This window comes from Cardiocondyla obscurior, linkage group LG23, assembly GCF_019399895.1.
Source record: "Cardiocondyla obscurior isolate alpha-2009 linkage group LG23, Cobs3.1, whole genome shotgun sequence".
Taxonomy (NCBI): domain Eukaryota; kingdom Metazoa; phylum Arthropoda; class Insecta; order Hymenoptera; family Formicidae; genus Cardiocondyla; species Cardiocondyla obscurior.
The window spans coordinates 155,940-172,013 of NC_091886.1; the positions used below are offsets into that span (position 1 = coordinate 155,940).

The following is a 16,074-nucleotide window of genomic DNA, read 5'->3' on the forward strand; positions in this document are numbered from 1 at the left end:
CTGATGACCTGTCGGTGGCGCGGCAGAGGGTGGAGCAGCTGCGAGGAATCTGCACGGCGGGCGGGTTTCCTCTTCGCAAATGGGCAGCTAGTGATAGCCGGATCTTGGCGGCGGTCCCTGCGGAGCATCGCGTGCGGGAGCCTGTGGAATGGCATTCTGAGGAGGCTCTCACCGCCTTAGGTGTCGGGTGGCACCCGGGACGAGACTCCTTCCGATTTCGGCTGCCTGCGCTGGAGGACCTTCCGCCCACGAAGCGGCGCGTGCTGTCCGAGACCGCGCGATTCTACGATCCTCTGGGGTGGCTCGCTCCGGTGGTCGTGCGGGCCAAGCTTATGATGCAATCTTTGTGGCTCCGGAGTGTAGATTGGGATCAACCACTGAGTCGCGAGGATGACGTGGCGTGGCGGCGTTTTCGCTCGGACTTGCCGAGTTTGGCGGACCTCGAGTTGCCGTGCTGGCTGCGGACTCGCTCTTCTGGAACCTCCTTGGAGCTCCACGGATTTTGTGACGCGTCGGAGAGGGCATACGCCGCCGTGGTGTATGCGTGCGTGCGCGGAGTCGGTCGGAATTCGTCGTCATGGGAGGTGACACTGCTGGGCGCCAAGACGCGGGTTGCCCCGCTGCGTAGAGTCTCTCTTCCGCGCTTGGACTTATGCGCTGCTTCGCTTCTCGCGCGGGTCGCGGAACATTTCCGAGCCTTACTGGACTGCGCCCGCGGTTCGGTTTATCTGTGGTCGGATTCGACTGTAACCTTGGCCTGGATTCAGGGCCACCCGGCCAAGTGGACCACCTACGTGGCGAATCGAGTGTCGGAGATCTAGAGCGTGCTGCCGGGGTCTCATTGGCGTCACGTGGCGGGTCGAGACAAGCCTGCGGACTGTGCGTCCCGCGGACTCTTGCCCCGCCAGCTGGTTAGTCATCCATTGTGGTGGACGGGCCCTTCCTGGTTGAGCCGAGGGGAGTTTCCGGGGGGCGTAGAGATGACCGAAGAAGATTACGGGGAGGCTGCAAGGGAGAGTCGTGCGGTGGTGCTGGTGGCCTCGGTCGAGGTGGAGGAGAGCCCCCTCTTGCTGCGGTTTTCTCGCTTCCGCGGGTTGATCCGCTTCACGGCTCGTTGCCGGCGATGGCGGCGGGGGGCCTTGTTGCAGGAACCCTTACTCCGCTCGAACTTGAGGAGGCCGAAACTTGGTGGACAGGCGAGGTGCAGGCGCGGTGGTTCCATGAGGAGACGACGGCGGTTAGGACGGGCCGTCCGCTGCCGAGGCGCAGCGGCCTTCTTCGATTGACTCCTGTACTGGACGAGCACGGGGTACTCCGAGTCGGCGGGCGGCTGCGTCATTCCTTGCTCCCCTTGGATCAGAGGCATCCGGCTATCCTGCCCCGGGATTCCCACTGGACTCGCTTGATCGTGGAGGCCTGCCACCTGCGAACGATGCATGGGGGAGTCCAGCTAACCTTAGCGGTTCTTAGGCAGCGGTACTGGATTCTCTGCGGCCGCGCGGCCGACAAGCGACTTATACATGCGTGCGTGCGTTGTGCGAGATGGCGGGCGGAGCGCCCCGCCCCCCTCATGGGCGATCTTCCGCGAGCGCGGGTGACGCCGTCGCGCCCCTTCCTGCACTCCGGTGTGGACTACGCTGGCCCTGTTCTCGTGCGGTCGTCGCGTGGCCGGGGACATCAATCCCGGAAGGGCTTCTTGGCGATTTTTGTATGCCTTGCTACGCGCGCGGTTCATCTGGAGGCGGTGTCGGATTACACCTCGGACGCGTTCCTGGCGGCGTTCAGGCGGTTTGTTTCGCGGCGGGGGCTATGCGCGGCGTTATACAGTGATCGCGGCACCACGTTCGTGGGGGCGGAAGCTAAATTGCGTGACTTCCTGCGTGGGTTGTCAGCGGAGGGCTCTTGGGCGAATATGCTGGCGAGCGACGGCGTTAAATGGAATTTTAATCCCCCCTCTGCCCCTCATTTCGGAGGGCTGTGGGAGGCCGCGGTGAGGTCGACGAAGCATCACCTTCGTCGCGTGGTAGGCGATGCTAAGCTCACTTTCGAAAAGCTCTCGACCTTGCTCGCTCAGGTGGAGGCTTGCCTCAACTCTCGCCCCCTGACCGCCTTGTCTGATGACCCGGACGATTTGGAGGCCCTGACTCCGGGACACTTTTTAATTGGGTCGGCGCTGCATGCGGTTCCCGAGGCTTCTTTGTGTGATGAAGCGGTAGGCCGTTTGTCTCGGTGGCGGCTAGTGGAGAGGATGCGCGATCACTTTTGGCGGAGGTGGTCCTCGGAGGTGCTGCATACCATGATCGCAAGACCGAAGTGGCAGCAGTTTGTAAATAACGTTCGCGTCGGCGACCTGTGCCTCATACGCGGCGAGAACTTGCCCCCTACTCGGTGGACGTTAGCTCGGATCACGGCGGTGCATCCGGGCATCGATGGGCAGGTACGCGTGGTGACAGTCCGTACCGCGTCCGGTCGTGAAGCTCGTACCGCTTCCTTGCGGCGAGGTTTCGGCCGGCCCCCTTCATTCGGGCAAGCCGCGGGCAGGGGACGGGGGGAACTGATTGAGGGCACCTGCGCTATGCCTTTCGTTTCCGTCGTGGAGCGGGTCGTCGGCATTATATGCCGAGGCGGGCGGGATGTTCGCGATCGATCATCGCTGCTCCGCGTGGCTGGGCCGACCGCGATCGGCCGGCCGACCTCGCGACGTGTTTTCGCGCTTTTGATTATTGATCATTCTTGTACTGGCATCTATTCGCGGCTTGGGAACAGCTCTGTTTGGCAACACGAGTCGTTCGAGCTGTTTGTATTTCGTGGAAAAGGTCGGTGGATTCCTGGAGTCGGAGAGCGTTTTCGAGGAGCCAGAGAATCCGCCGAGCAGTCGCGAAGCAGAGTGCGTCGTGCGAACGCTAAAAAAACCGGTCCGAGTGCCTCGGCGATAGAAGCGAAAGTCGCGATAGCAAACTGACGGAGTAATTAGCGTTAGCTGTGCGGGCTAGTTGCGGGACTTGTACATATTGTATAAATTTTGTAAATATAATTTAATTTGTGATCGTAAATAGCGTGTGTTTAGACTTTATTTCCTTTCGCAACAGAACTGTAATATTTAATTCTTAAAATTAAATACGCAAATGTTCTATAAAATTATACTTTTATTACGTTTAAAATTATATTTTTTAACTAAATGTTTTCCTATTAATTTAGATGAAGAATCTACAAATACACTTTATCAAAATACAAGTTTAACTCATATATCAGACCACAATTATTATAAGTTTATACAGTCGTAAAAAATACAAGGTATACTATAACAGTATAAGTTTACTATAAGATAAGTGACTTTGTCATTTAACATGTATGTGCGAATACTATTCAATCTGTTAATTTTTCATATAGATAACTAAATTAAAAAAAAAATAAATCAAGTCTTGGACGACGAAAAAGATGAAAAAAAAATAAACGAAGTAACGGAAGAGATACTACACGACGAAGGAGAATACAAAATCCCGGAAAATGACTACAGTTATTTGACTGATACTAGCAATACAGAAGATCTACCTTTCCACAATGTAGACTGGAATGTAACGAAAACTCTAAGTCCATCAGAAGCAAAATTTTCTTCAGACATATGCACGGTATGCCTTACTAACGAGCGCACACATGCTTTCGTACCTTGTGAACATCTTGCCTGTTGCGTTACATGTATCAAACGTTTGGAAGCTAAGCGTTGTCCCATATGCAACGACCCATATGAAACCTACATAAGGATTAGAAAACCATAAGACATTACAGCATATTTATGTAAAAATATGTTTAGATTTAAGAGATAAAATCTTTAGGCGTGTTACTTCGTGCGGAAAAGATACAACATAACTTTATACTGATGTTTGTTATTTTTGAACAAAGTTCTGATACATATAAGTTACAAAACGGACTGAAATACACTGTGATACGTTATAGCTTTAGATACTGTTATTTTATGTACAAGCGTAGAACGTGATGTAACTCGAACACGGTTGCTTTTGTATCTTTTCGTCGCTTATGACTGTGTAGTTGTAAAACATATTTTTATCCGATTATGCCAAAGTGCGCTTTACCAAACCGTTGTAATGTAGCAGAGATTCTGATGTAACTTGTTTTATTTTTTAGTATTCGAGCATGCAGTTGTAATACTTATAGATTGCAAAACGGACTTAGATACAGTGTGATACGTTATAGCTTTAGATACTATTATTTTATTTACAAGCGTAGAACGTGATGTAACTCGAACTCTAATGTGTATCGGCTGCGTGTGAACACTTTTGTCGTAACGATTTCTTTTGTTTTTCTTATCGGTTATGAATGTGTAGTTAGTAAGTTAATTTTTTTCCCGATTATTAAAAAATATCAAAATATATGTATACAGTTACTTTTTTATATCGCAACGACTTTTAAAATTCGTTAAATCTATTTTTATACCTGTAACAAACAGTACATTATAAAATTCAACGTAATAAATTATTGTTAAATAAGATTAATTTTCTATGCTGTACACTATGCATAATACCTACATTCTAATTACTATTTTTATTCTATCCTGCCGCTGACTGCCTCGCACAAAGTAATATCCATAAACAACGCGTGCTATAGCACAAATATTTTCAATTTATAAACGTTTTATATACAATAATATAGATAATGTAGATATACAGGGTGAATCAGAGAGAATGGAAGTGCGACTTACCGTTCAAGACAGGTTACCGACCGCAAAATATTAATTTAATATTATTATATATTTGTGGACTTCAGTGGACTTACACACCACCCTTAACGTGCCAAAAAAAACATCTCAAAAATTGTGTGTAAGTCCACTGTGGTCCACAAATAAATAAAAATATTAACTTAATATTTTGCGGTAACCAGTTTTATATGGTAAGTGGCACTTCCATTTTCTGATTCACCCTGTATATGATATAAAAGTCGCATTTGAACGGTGGGCCATTGATCTGTGGGCTTTTGAACGGTGGGCCACTGATCTGTGGGCCATTGAACGGTGGGCCATTGATCTGTGGGCTTTTGAACGGTGGACATTTATCCGTGGGCAAACGAACAAAAATTCACTTTCTGTGGGCGTTTGATGTGTGGGCATTTGAACGGTGGGCAATTGATCTGTGGTCATTTGAACGGTGGGCAACTTTTCGTGTCCAATCGCACTGTGTCCATTTGATACGTGGCCAATCGCTACGTGTACAATAGAACTGTGTCCAATTGATCTGTGTCCAATCGCAATGTGTCCTATTGATACGTGGCCAATCGCTACGTGGGCAATAGAACTGAGGGCAACTGACATACACTCTTGTTGACACTGGAAATAATCCCAAGAGATTTGTTATCCAACAATGCAAATATCATACCAGAAACTTTGACGGTCAAACGTTTAATCATATCCAGCATATTTTCGATGCCGTCGACGTATGTCATAATCCAGCTGAAAGCTTCCATCGCGTTTGACCTCTCAGAGTGACTGGTCGAGAAAAAATGCCAGAGAGACTCCAGACTTCGGTTGATATAGGTGGTGCGATAGGAATAGCCTCCCGTAATTGGTTAAGAAATAAAGCGCTCCGATTGGCTGTATGTTCGACTGTTCGTCGTGTTCTTTGGCTGCTTGTATAACTGCATATTGGTCGCGATAAGTGCATTTGTAATTCTTTGGTGTTTTCATTGGTTGTTTCTTCCTGTTGACCAGTTTTGGAATACTTGTTACTAAGATTAATTATTTTCTGTGATATACCCTTCTTCTAAATGACGCGATCAATTTAATTAATATGCCAAAGTTTGTTTTGTGTAAGTTAACTACACGTGGTAGAAATTTATTTTGCACAACGTACCTTTTCATTCGAGATAGGATACTAGAAATTTTCTGAAATAAATAATAAGTTTTTAAGTACATTGCTGAAAATATTACGTTAAAAATAATTTTTTTTGAAAAATAAAGCAAAGTTATCGAAAGTTTGCCAATAATACATAATCATTTTTATTCGAGCAGAATTCTAAAGCGGTTATACGTATAAGCAGAGTCATTCGAGAATGCGAAAAATTGTCTTCAATGTCAATGCGTAAAATAGAGAAAAATTAAAATCACAATGGAAATAAGATTTAATGCAGCGTAAAAAACAGCAATAAGTCATAGAAGTAGTAGTAACGAATGTAATAATTATTTTTGGTAAAACAAGAAAACGTACAAAGAAAAACTTTATTACATTTACAAGATCGTTGTTGATTTAGGGGTACATAATAATGTTAAGAAAAGTGCGAATTATTTTAATATTTTATTCTTTAATGTTATATTCGAAGACTAATCTTACTTAGATTATTCGTTTTTGATTTATTGCGTTTTTTGTTCCCGGTTTGTGTTTTTGTATGTCGGCGAGTCCATTCCGGTTTTTCCCTGTTAACACAACCGTTTTGTCCATTCACGACAATCGTTTTACTTTCAAAAACCTCACCACCGTTGGACCTGTAAAGTTGCCTCCTGGTCTTAGTAAGTTGCAACTGACGTCTCCGTTTTCGCTCGTATTCGGATCTCGCCCTCCGTGTCTTGCTGACACTGGAAATAATCCCAAGAGTTTTGTTGTCCAACAATGCAAATATCATACCAGCAACTTCGACGGGCAAACGCTTAATCATATCCAGCATATTTTCGATGCCGTCGACGTATGTCATAATCCAGCTGAAAGCTTTCATCGCGTTTGACTTCTCACAATCAGCCGCTGCGCGAGCCGCTCCGAGACCATGGAACACTCGAAGCCCTGGTCGATCAGAGCGCGAACAAGGTGCTGCTTACCGAAGCGGTCGGCGACCAAAACCCGAGCGGTCGCCAGCAATACGGCGGATACTCGCGCGCGCGAACCGCCCGCCGCTTGACTCGTAATGCACGCTTCTTCCACGCGACACACGTCGTGAACGCTCGAATGGTGGCGCGAGCCGCACGCCGCGCAATTCTTCTTTGACTCGCACGCCGAGACTTGATGCTGCCCGAGGCAATTTAGGCACAGTTTGCGATCACGAACTACAGCCAGTTTTTCGGCAGGGCTCTTCCTCCGGTATTCCTCGCAGAAAAGAAGAAAATAATCCCGGGTGCAGAGCGCGCAGCGGCCCGATTTTTTTTCCAGTTTAGCTTTTGTCTTTCGAGCTGCGTGATTTCGCGTTTGCTTGGCCGCGGCACCGACCGGTCGCGAGATCGCGTTCTCGGATTTATTCACGGCGACTGCCTCCAGCGTGTGGAGGCAGCGTTCCAAAAACGTCTCCAGAGCTGCATACTCCGGCGGTGCGGTGGAGTCGTTTATTGTTCGTTCCCATTCGCGGCGCGTCTGCGGATCGAGCAAATTAACGGCGAGGTGCACGAACAGATCTTCGCTACTCGAAATAGGCCGGCCAATACTTTCGAGAGAATTTACAGTCGAACGCAGCGTGTGGAATAGCTGGCGGAGATCTTCAGCTGATTCGCGTTTCAATTTTGGCACGGCTAGAAAATTATCGAGATAAGCGCGGACGAGATGACGGGGCTTGTCGTAATAGTCCGTGACTAGCTTCCACGACCGTTCGAAATTCGCGTTCGTCACCGGAATGTGACGGATTAGCAATTCGGCCTCACCCTTCAGGGACGTCTTCAGGAAGTGGAGCCGCTCCACTGGCGACAACGTCTTGTCGTGGATGACGACCAAAGAAAACAGGTCCCGGAAAGCCGGCCAATCCTCATACTTCCCGGAGAAGGTCGGCACCTGGATTTGCGTTCGCGCAGCTCGGCATGAAGTCTTAGCCCCCTCAGTCTCTTTTGTCCCCGTCTCCTTTTCCTTGGCCTTGTGGGATCGCAAAAGATCCAAGAAGATAGCTCTCTGCTCTAAGAACGCTTCCTCGGTGGTCGCTAGTGTTCCTAGCTTTAGATAGTCGAGATCCTCGTTTTTTTTTATAGAATTGAGGATCTTTTGATGATTGGCTTCGAATTTTGCCCAGTTACGGTCAAGGCCACCAAGACGCGCCTCCAACAACCCGAGCGTCGTCTTAGCCGCGCCCGACTTCCGCAGATTTTCGTAGGCCCGACTAATTCGCCCAAGCAGTTCGCCCTGGGCGCGAACAAGACCGTCGAGCTCCAAACTCATCCTCTCTCTTTTTTCGGCTAACACGCGGCACTGCACACGGTCGCTAATTCACGTTCTCGGAATCCGGCTCAAAGGACCAATGTTTAATACTGGAAATAAGCGCAGTTTTTTCGCGAATTAACGCGGCTTTTCACCGTAGAGAAACGCGGTTCCCTTTTTTTGGTGAGCGCAAGAAATCGTGAATAGAGAGTCAGGAGTTTCAATAAATCAAAATCTAAATTTAGACGAGCACAATCTATTTACAAACGGGAACTATTTACAGCAGTTTTTTTTGGTTTACGCGATACGCGACGGTTTTCGCGTCGATTTCCTTTCGCTGCAGGCAACAGTCGAAGTTAAAGCGAAGGTTCGTCGAGATTAACGCAGGCTACAATTTATCTCGATCCTTCGCGAGTGCTGATGAGACTAACGGCTCCGTCGATCGATCGGGAAATTCTTCCCGGTCGAGAGACCCTCTCCGCTCACCGGCCTGCCCAGGGTCGGCCGCCAGACCGCTCCGCTTTGGCAACAAGATTCTCGCCAAAACCGGAGCGATCCGGCGATAACCCGACCAAGGGCGGCCGAAGCGATCTAGACATTCGCTCGGTGCCGAAGCTCGACAACAAAGCGAGCAGCCACGGGATCTCTCGCACAGGTGTTCAGAGCCAAAACAATACGCGTCTAATTTCGTTCCGAACATTTGTAAATTGTGGTTCGGCTTCAGCAGGAAGCATATTTTTTGCTTCTAAACATCCCTCGATAATATAACTCAATGGAATATTTTGACCGTCGAAAAAAGAAACTGCATCTACTGCATATTTAAGCATAATGAATATTTTTCTTCGGAAAATATTTCCGTATTGGATTGGCTAGCGTGCTCCCCCGATTTAAATATTATTGAAAATTGTTGGGGCAAACTTGTAAAAGCTGTATATAAAGAAAATAGACAATTTGAAAATATTGCCCAGCTGAAAGAGTGTTTAAAAATTGAATGAAACAACTTATCGCAGGAATATATTAAAACTTTATATAAATCATTACCAAAAAGAATGTTAGAAGTTATTGAAAATAAAGGCGGATCAACGCATTACTAAATATAATAAAATAATATAATATAATGTAAAGATTTGTAAAATATATACATCACAATGATAAAGTGTGCTATCATTTCGTCGATCTTCTTTTACCGTAATTGCTGATAAACACAGGACAAATTCTAAAGTCGTAATTTCAACGTTATATATTATATTACAATAAGCTCCTGTTGATATACCTGTTATATTTAAGATGACAAGACAGGAGTAATTTAAGAACTTTTATTAACGTACTGCGTGAAGGTCAGAGAGGAACTGAAGCTCTTAGATAAAGAAGATGAGCTGATGCTCCGAGACAATTCCAATGACAGTCACGTCTTAATAGTATTCATTACAATTGCATTGTGTGCTCGCGTTACATTAGATAGATAGAATTATCAGGAATCTTATATTGCAAATATATTACAATACCATTGGTCTATTTACGGGGATTCTAACTGTACACATTGAAACTTAATGATAGCACACATGTGCTATCTTTTTGTCCAGGGATGTATTTATGAAAAAAATTTGTTTAATAGTGCAGTAAATCTCAAAGCTTTAAAAAATAAAAAAATTTTAAAGAAAATAAGCTCAGAAAAACTACAATTGGTAAACGAATTGCATACACCGGCGAGAAGAAATTTTTCTCGAAGGCGTGTTATAGTGCGCGGGTATGATAACTTGTGGCAAGCTGAAGTAGTCGAGATGCGCCCATACACGCGTGTCAACCGAGGTTATTACTACTGTGGTAACCCGACAGCGCACGCTGGTCATTGACCACCACGCGCGACACATTTTTATACACAACTCAGTAGATTGCCAAACTGTTGGAATCTGCTGAGCTTAAGAATCCGTCTTGTCAGCCTTTCGATATCACGCACTATCAGCAGAAGGCAGTAGGGCACGCGGCCACTTCCTTCTGCTATTTCGCTGACAAGACCAAAAAATAATAATATATAATGCACGAGCTCCGAAGCTCGTGCAAGTCAGTTCGAGAGTTCGAGGTAGCGACTCGTAACTCTATCACCGAAAACATCCAGGAGAAATAAACACAAATATATATATTTCAAACGACTAAACGATATTTATTTGGATAAACGCCGTAAAACCTCCTACACTAGAATGTGTAATATTCGGAGGGCGGACCCCGTGCACCACTCCGGTGCAACACTACATATTCACCGTTATCGATGTGCTGAGCAAACATACATGGGCTGTACCATTAAAGACAAAAAGCGGTATCGAAGTTGCAACAGCGATTGCAAAGATTTCTCGCGACGATAAAAGATGTCCGAATATTCTTCAAACTGATAAAGGAAAAAAAATTTATAACGCAAATGAGCAAAAACTTTTTAAAAAACATAATATTAACCATTATTCCACATACTCCGTAATGAAAGCGTCAGTTGTCAAACAGTTCAACCGAACGCTTAAAAACGCTATGTGGAAAATGTTGACGCTCAATGGATATTATAAATGGATTGATTTGTTACAGCAGCTTGTTTCGGATTATAACGCGCGAAAACATCGAACTATTGGCATGCGACCTATTGATGTTACCCACGCAAACGCGAGTAAGCTCTTGGCTACGGTCTACAACCGCATAACGATCGCTGCTTCAGCACGATTTAAAGTTGGCGATTCAGTACGTGTGAGCAAGTTTAAAACATTATTTGAAAAAGGTTATACGCCAAATTGGACCACTGAAGTGTTTAAAATCGTCAAAGTGTTGAAAACTAATCCCGTGACATACATGCTTGAGGATTCTTGTAGAAAACCCATCGCTGGGGGATTTTATGAACAGAAATTACTTCACGTAAATAATCCTGATGTATACCTCGTTGAAAAAGTGTTAAAAAAACATGGAAATAATGTTTATGTAAAGTGGTTGGGATTTGATAATTCACACAACTCATGGATACACAAGAATAATGTTTTATAAAAAATTTAATATATAAATAAAAACATTTTTTATATTATAATACATAAATAAAAAATTTTTTATATTATAATACATGAGTATGGAATATAAAACTTTTTATTTATAGTGGTATTTTATAATGCTCCCATGGTAAAGTTTCAGTAGAACCTGGTATAATGTATCGCTTATCGTCATATGGACTCAGAGCAGTTTTCTCCTCACGTAGAGTATACACCTCATGCAACTTGGATCTTATACATGTTTGCTGATGAGTCATTTTTATTTCCTCATTCAAGCATGTGTAATCATCAAACGTTATCTTTTTAGCAACGACATTACTTTTAACACCTTTAATTTTTTTGGTATTTTTTTTACCCTCAACTCGCAAAGTATACATTTTTGCTCTAAGTCTAACGAATTCAGTCATAATTGCTTCATTGTTTTCATCTTTCATTAAACCCGGTACTTTTTTTATTAACGAGTGAAAGAACATATGCATTATCAATCGCATAATCGCTTGTATCGAATTTGTTAATGTCATGTTTCATAATTTCGTAAACTTCATCACATTCAATATGATATATGAGACTATCTGCATCGGTATACATAATTTTACATTTATTATGATATAGAGGTAGCATATATTCATGGTGAAATTCATACAAACATGTCTTAGATATGTCTAGAATACACATACCAACATAAATTGGTTTGTTAAATTTTACCTCAAGTTTATGCATTTTAATAGCCACAAGATTTTCAGCAAAGATACTACGACTATGAAAATTTGCTTTCGCAATCAACGCCTCAGCGCCAAATCTTCCTTCCCAATGTGTTACAAGTCTCACATCGACGTAATTACGCACATTCTCCATAGTTTTGCTAAATACAGCATTGTTCATCAATTTGTATAATTTTTTTTCAAAATTATTTTTAGCGAGCGTTCTAAATTTTGTATTAAGTTCTATATAAACGCGAAGCCATGGAGATTGCTTGAATTGTAATACGCGATGTATTTTTGTTACGTGAATATCATGACGAATACATTGTTGCAAATTGCAAAAATGAATGATGTAGCGTTTCTTATCGCATAAAGTTGCAAGCAGTTTGTCCTGCCGTTTACCTGGCGGTTTATCGCGCGTAGAACAGAACGGCAGATCAACATGCTCGTCATGTAATTTTTATGGATACTCCAAATCAATCTCAAGAATGTAACCATCAGGTGAATCTAGTGGTACATTTATCACATCAAAATTAGAAGCATTGTCAACCCATTGAAAATCCACGTATGGCAGCGGTTGACACATCGCCCATCCATATAAATTATTTACATCAAAATACATCAAATATGTTGATGGTTTCGATGAATCGTATGACTGCATGTACTTGTTGTTGGCATCAGCATATCTACCAGAGAATTGGCTTAATCCCCCTCTTATTCCACGTTCAATAAACATAACCATGTCGATGTCGGTAAGAAGTTCAAATTTAATATTCGTATGTTTTAACATCGCGTCCCATGTAAAACCAGGTAAAGTGTAATAATACGCTGGATCAAGTTTGTAACTCGTTATACAGCTGTCTCTAAAATTTTAAATTATGTCAGCCAACAACAAGACATCAATTTTTAAATATAAATCGCTGTACTCCCCAAGCGTTTGAATTGAAAATTGTTGCCAGATATCTACAGCGTGTGCGTAATCACTCTCGGATACTATGTCATCTGTCAATGAACTGTTGCACCGTGAAGGTGCCGTGGGGTCCGTTCTCCGGAGAGACTGGTGTAATCAAGAATAAAGTCGTCTTTTTGTTATATTGGTTTATTTCTTTTATTTCCTTTGTCGTGCGGATTACAGATGGCCACTTCACGCTATTCACTGGATTACAATTTCTCAGCACGATTCTTAATTGCGACTGCCTGTCCGGGCCGCGGCTGCCCCTATATATCTCCTACTGTTGCTATGCCAAAATTCATAGCAATCAGCGGAATCGCGGGTGGCAACCGCGACTGTCCTCGGACTTCGCGTCCCGGCCGGAAATGCCGGGTTACCTTGATCGGCGGTATTCTGCCGATCAAGCTAAACGGTCGCGCGCGTGCGACATTCCGGCGTTATTCCCGAGCCTCTGTTGCTAAGGGCTCGGGATATAACAGAACTGTAAAACGATTCGCGTGGTGGTAAACATGTGTCTACTAACTTTTCAATAGAATCGATATATTCATATGGAAAGACACTTTTACGCGTTAATAAATCAAAATTTTTATTACTTAAATTAGAAAATTCATATCGTGACACTCGCAGTTTATCCTTATTTAAAAAAGATGCTAATTTCTCAAGACTAGTATTTAAAAATTTAAATGAATCAATAAATCGTAATTTTATACAGTCATTTCTCTCGTCAGTAGTACTTTTCACATTTTTTGTAAACGGTATATACTTTTCTTTTGTAATGGGAAGCAGCTCTACTGATCTCTCATAGGCAGTAGATATTTCTTTGATAATAAAATGCGCGTCATAACCTGATAAATTGTGAAAAACTATCGGAATACAATTTGAATCCATATAATTTATATTACAGTTTGAATGTGCGGGTCCTCTGTATCATCCAGTTTAATGACAATGATCACGCACTCGCGTATCATCAGCTGCAAACGGTTTTTCACACACATGACAATGCGTAGCTCTTTTGAATTCTTCCCAATCATTTTGCGTAAAAACTACCATGGGTACATTGCTAGATAAAATTGTCTTTACGCTGTGAGTTAAATTTTTAAGTTTTTCGATAAACCATGAAACACAGTTATTATCACGACAAAATATACATTGATAACGTGTCATCATATGAGCAACGCACATAGTACCCTATACTGAATACCTTGTGATGCTGCTGTGCGCATGCAGATGTTGCAAGATCAGCATTCACTGTTTGCAAAGTGCATTCGAGGTGAGCATATACAATAAATGGCATTCGTTTCTTTCTGTTATAATTATTAAAATTTAACCATTTGTCATCTTTACTCGGTAGCATAATTGCACATTTATTGATTTTTCCACAATCTACGCTGTGTGTTTCCAATCTTTCGTTGGAGCCAAAATAGTGTAGACATCTAAAAAAAATATAATATTAATACGTTATTTATAATGTATGTTATAACATAAAATTATGATATTTACCGATCGCAAAAGTATTTTCTGTTCTTCGTCTTGCTTAGCTGTGAGCTCATGAGGCGCGACAAATTTTTTATTAGTGAAAAATGTCCAACATCTTTATCTTCTTGCGTGTATAGTAAATGTATATGCACGTCTCTTTTTTTTCTGTCAGTTGTATTGGTAAAATTTGCTTCTTTTCAACAGCATATACATTTATGGAAATATTGTTAAGATTTTCAAATTTCTTAATTTGTTTCAAGGTTACTGGAAATTCAATACCTTGAAGATTTAATACTGTTGTGTAATGTGGATATGATGTTAATCGCTCAGTATGCGTTTTAGTTGGATATAACGCTGCTGCAACCGACCATGCGAAATATGCATTATCTGTAGATTGCACACTGATCACGGCTCTTTTTATTTTAATTTCACATGGTAATTTGATGTAACACCCTGCATGCAATGGATTGTATTTATTAACATTTACAGTTAGGTTTTGTATGCGAGACAATGTTCAGCCGCTATCACGTTCTTGAAACTCATCTAAAGATGAGAGAATAGGCTCGATGACTTGCGACTCATACCATTCCAATAGATCACATGAACGAGAGAGTTCACTATTTTTCGTACACACACTTTTATTTGCAGTTTTATCACTCGCCACAAACTCACCGTTAAACACAGTATTTATTTTTACATTATGATGTTCATGTTTAACATTTTTAACACATTTAAGCACAATGTCTCGTGCATCTTCAAGAAATTGTCGAGGTTCAATATATTTTGAATTGATTACGGCACCGGTTAATATGCAATTTTTGAAAGATGTATCTATTTTCAACCATCGAAGTTCTGACTCGCATGTATTATATCCAGCACCAGCGTGAACGAAACGTTGTCGCGTTGAATCTCATAAACTCTCGATACGTGCAATACTGGCAACATGTGATTGCTTTACACGAATGGATAATCTTGGATGTTTATTTCGACCATGTTCTTTAATAGATTCAATGTACGCATTACGATGTTGCTCCCATATATTCAATTCTTCACATGAATTCAATCGAGCCGCTTGTGACACTAGTTCTTGCTCTCGCTGATCCATTACTGCTCTCGAGATTTCTACACGATTATTGATGTATATTATTCACGCTGAGCGGTTTTTATGCGCATTATTTTTTATTGCGTCATATGTATCAAATATATACAGGGTGTTCCATACTAAACGGACGTAATTTGAGAAGTAGATAGAACTGGTCTAGACGAATAGAAAAGTCTTATATCATTTTGTAAAATTCTTAACAGTTATTGAGAAAAAAATTAATTTGTCTTGCGCAAGAGCGACAAGGAAGCTACGCGTGAATGAGCGCGACAAGCGACGGCACCATTTTTAGCTACTCGTCTGTCGCGCTCATTCACGCGTAGCTTCCTTGTCGCTCTTGCGTTAGACAAATTAATTTTTTTCTCAATAACGGTTGAGAATTTTACAAAATAATATAAGACTTTTCCATTCGTCTAGACCAGTTCTACGTACTTCTCAAATTACGTCTGTTTAGTATGGGACACTTTGTATATTAAGGATGATTTTTTTTTATGATATTAGTCATATGTTGTTGTAAGCATTTTTTTTAATTGTAAAATATTATCTTAACAATATGCGCAATCGGTATTTTAAAAATACACGTGTCTTGATTATCTTAATGCATTGGTCTTCACATTTTTCGACAAAAACTGCTGATGCCACACTTTGACACGTGCCTGTTGATCTTATAGTAGTGTCGACAAGTTTTGCATCTTTTAATATAATCTTCACTAAC

General features: G+C 42.5%; 1 protein-coding gene across 1 annotated transcript; it reads right to left on the minus strand.

Annotated features, from left to right (window-relative positions):
- Nucleotides 1-4,875: 4,875 nt before the first annotated feature.
- LOC139111360 (uncharacterized) lies at nt 4,876-8,132 on the minus strand. Its single transcript, XM_070671615.1, has 3 exons — nt 6,735-8,132; nt 5,095-5,338; nt 4,876-5,009 (listed from the first exon to the last, which is right to left on the minus strand). The coding sequence occupies exons 1-3, from the start codon at nt 8,130-8,132 to the stop codon at nt 4,876-4,878; spliced, it is 1,776 nt and encodes a 591-aa protein (XP_070527716.1).
- Nucleotides 8,133-16,074: the final 7,942 nt, after the last annotated feature.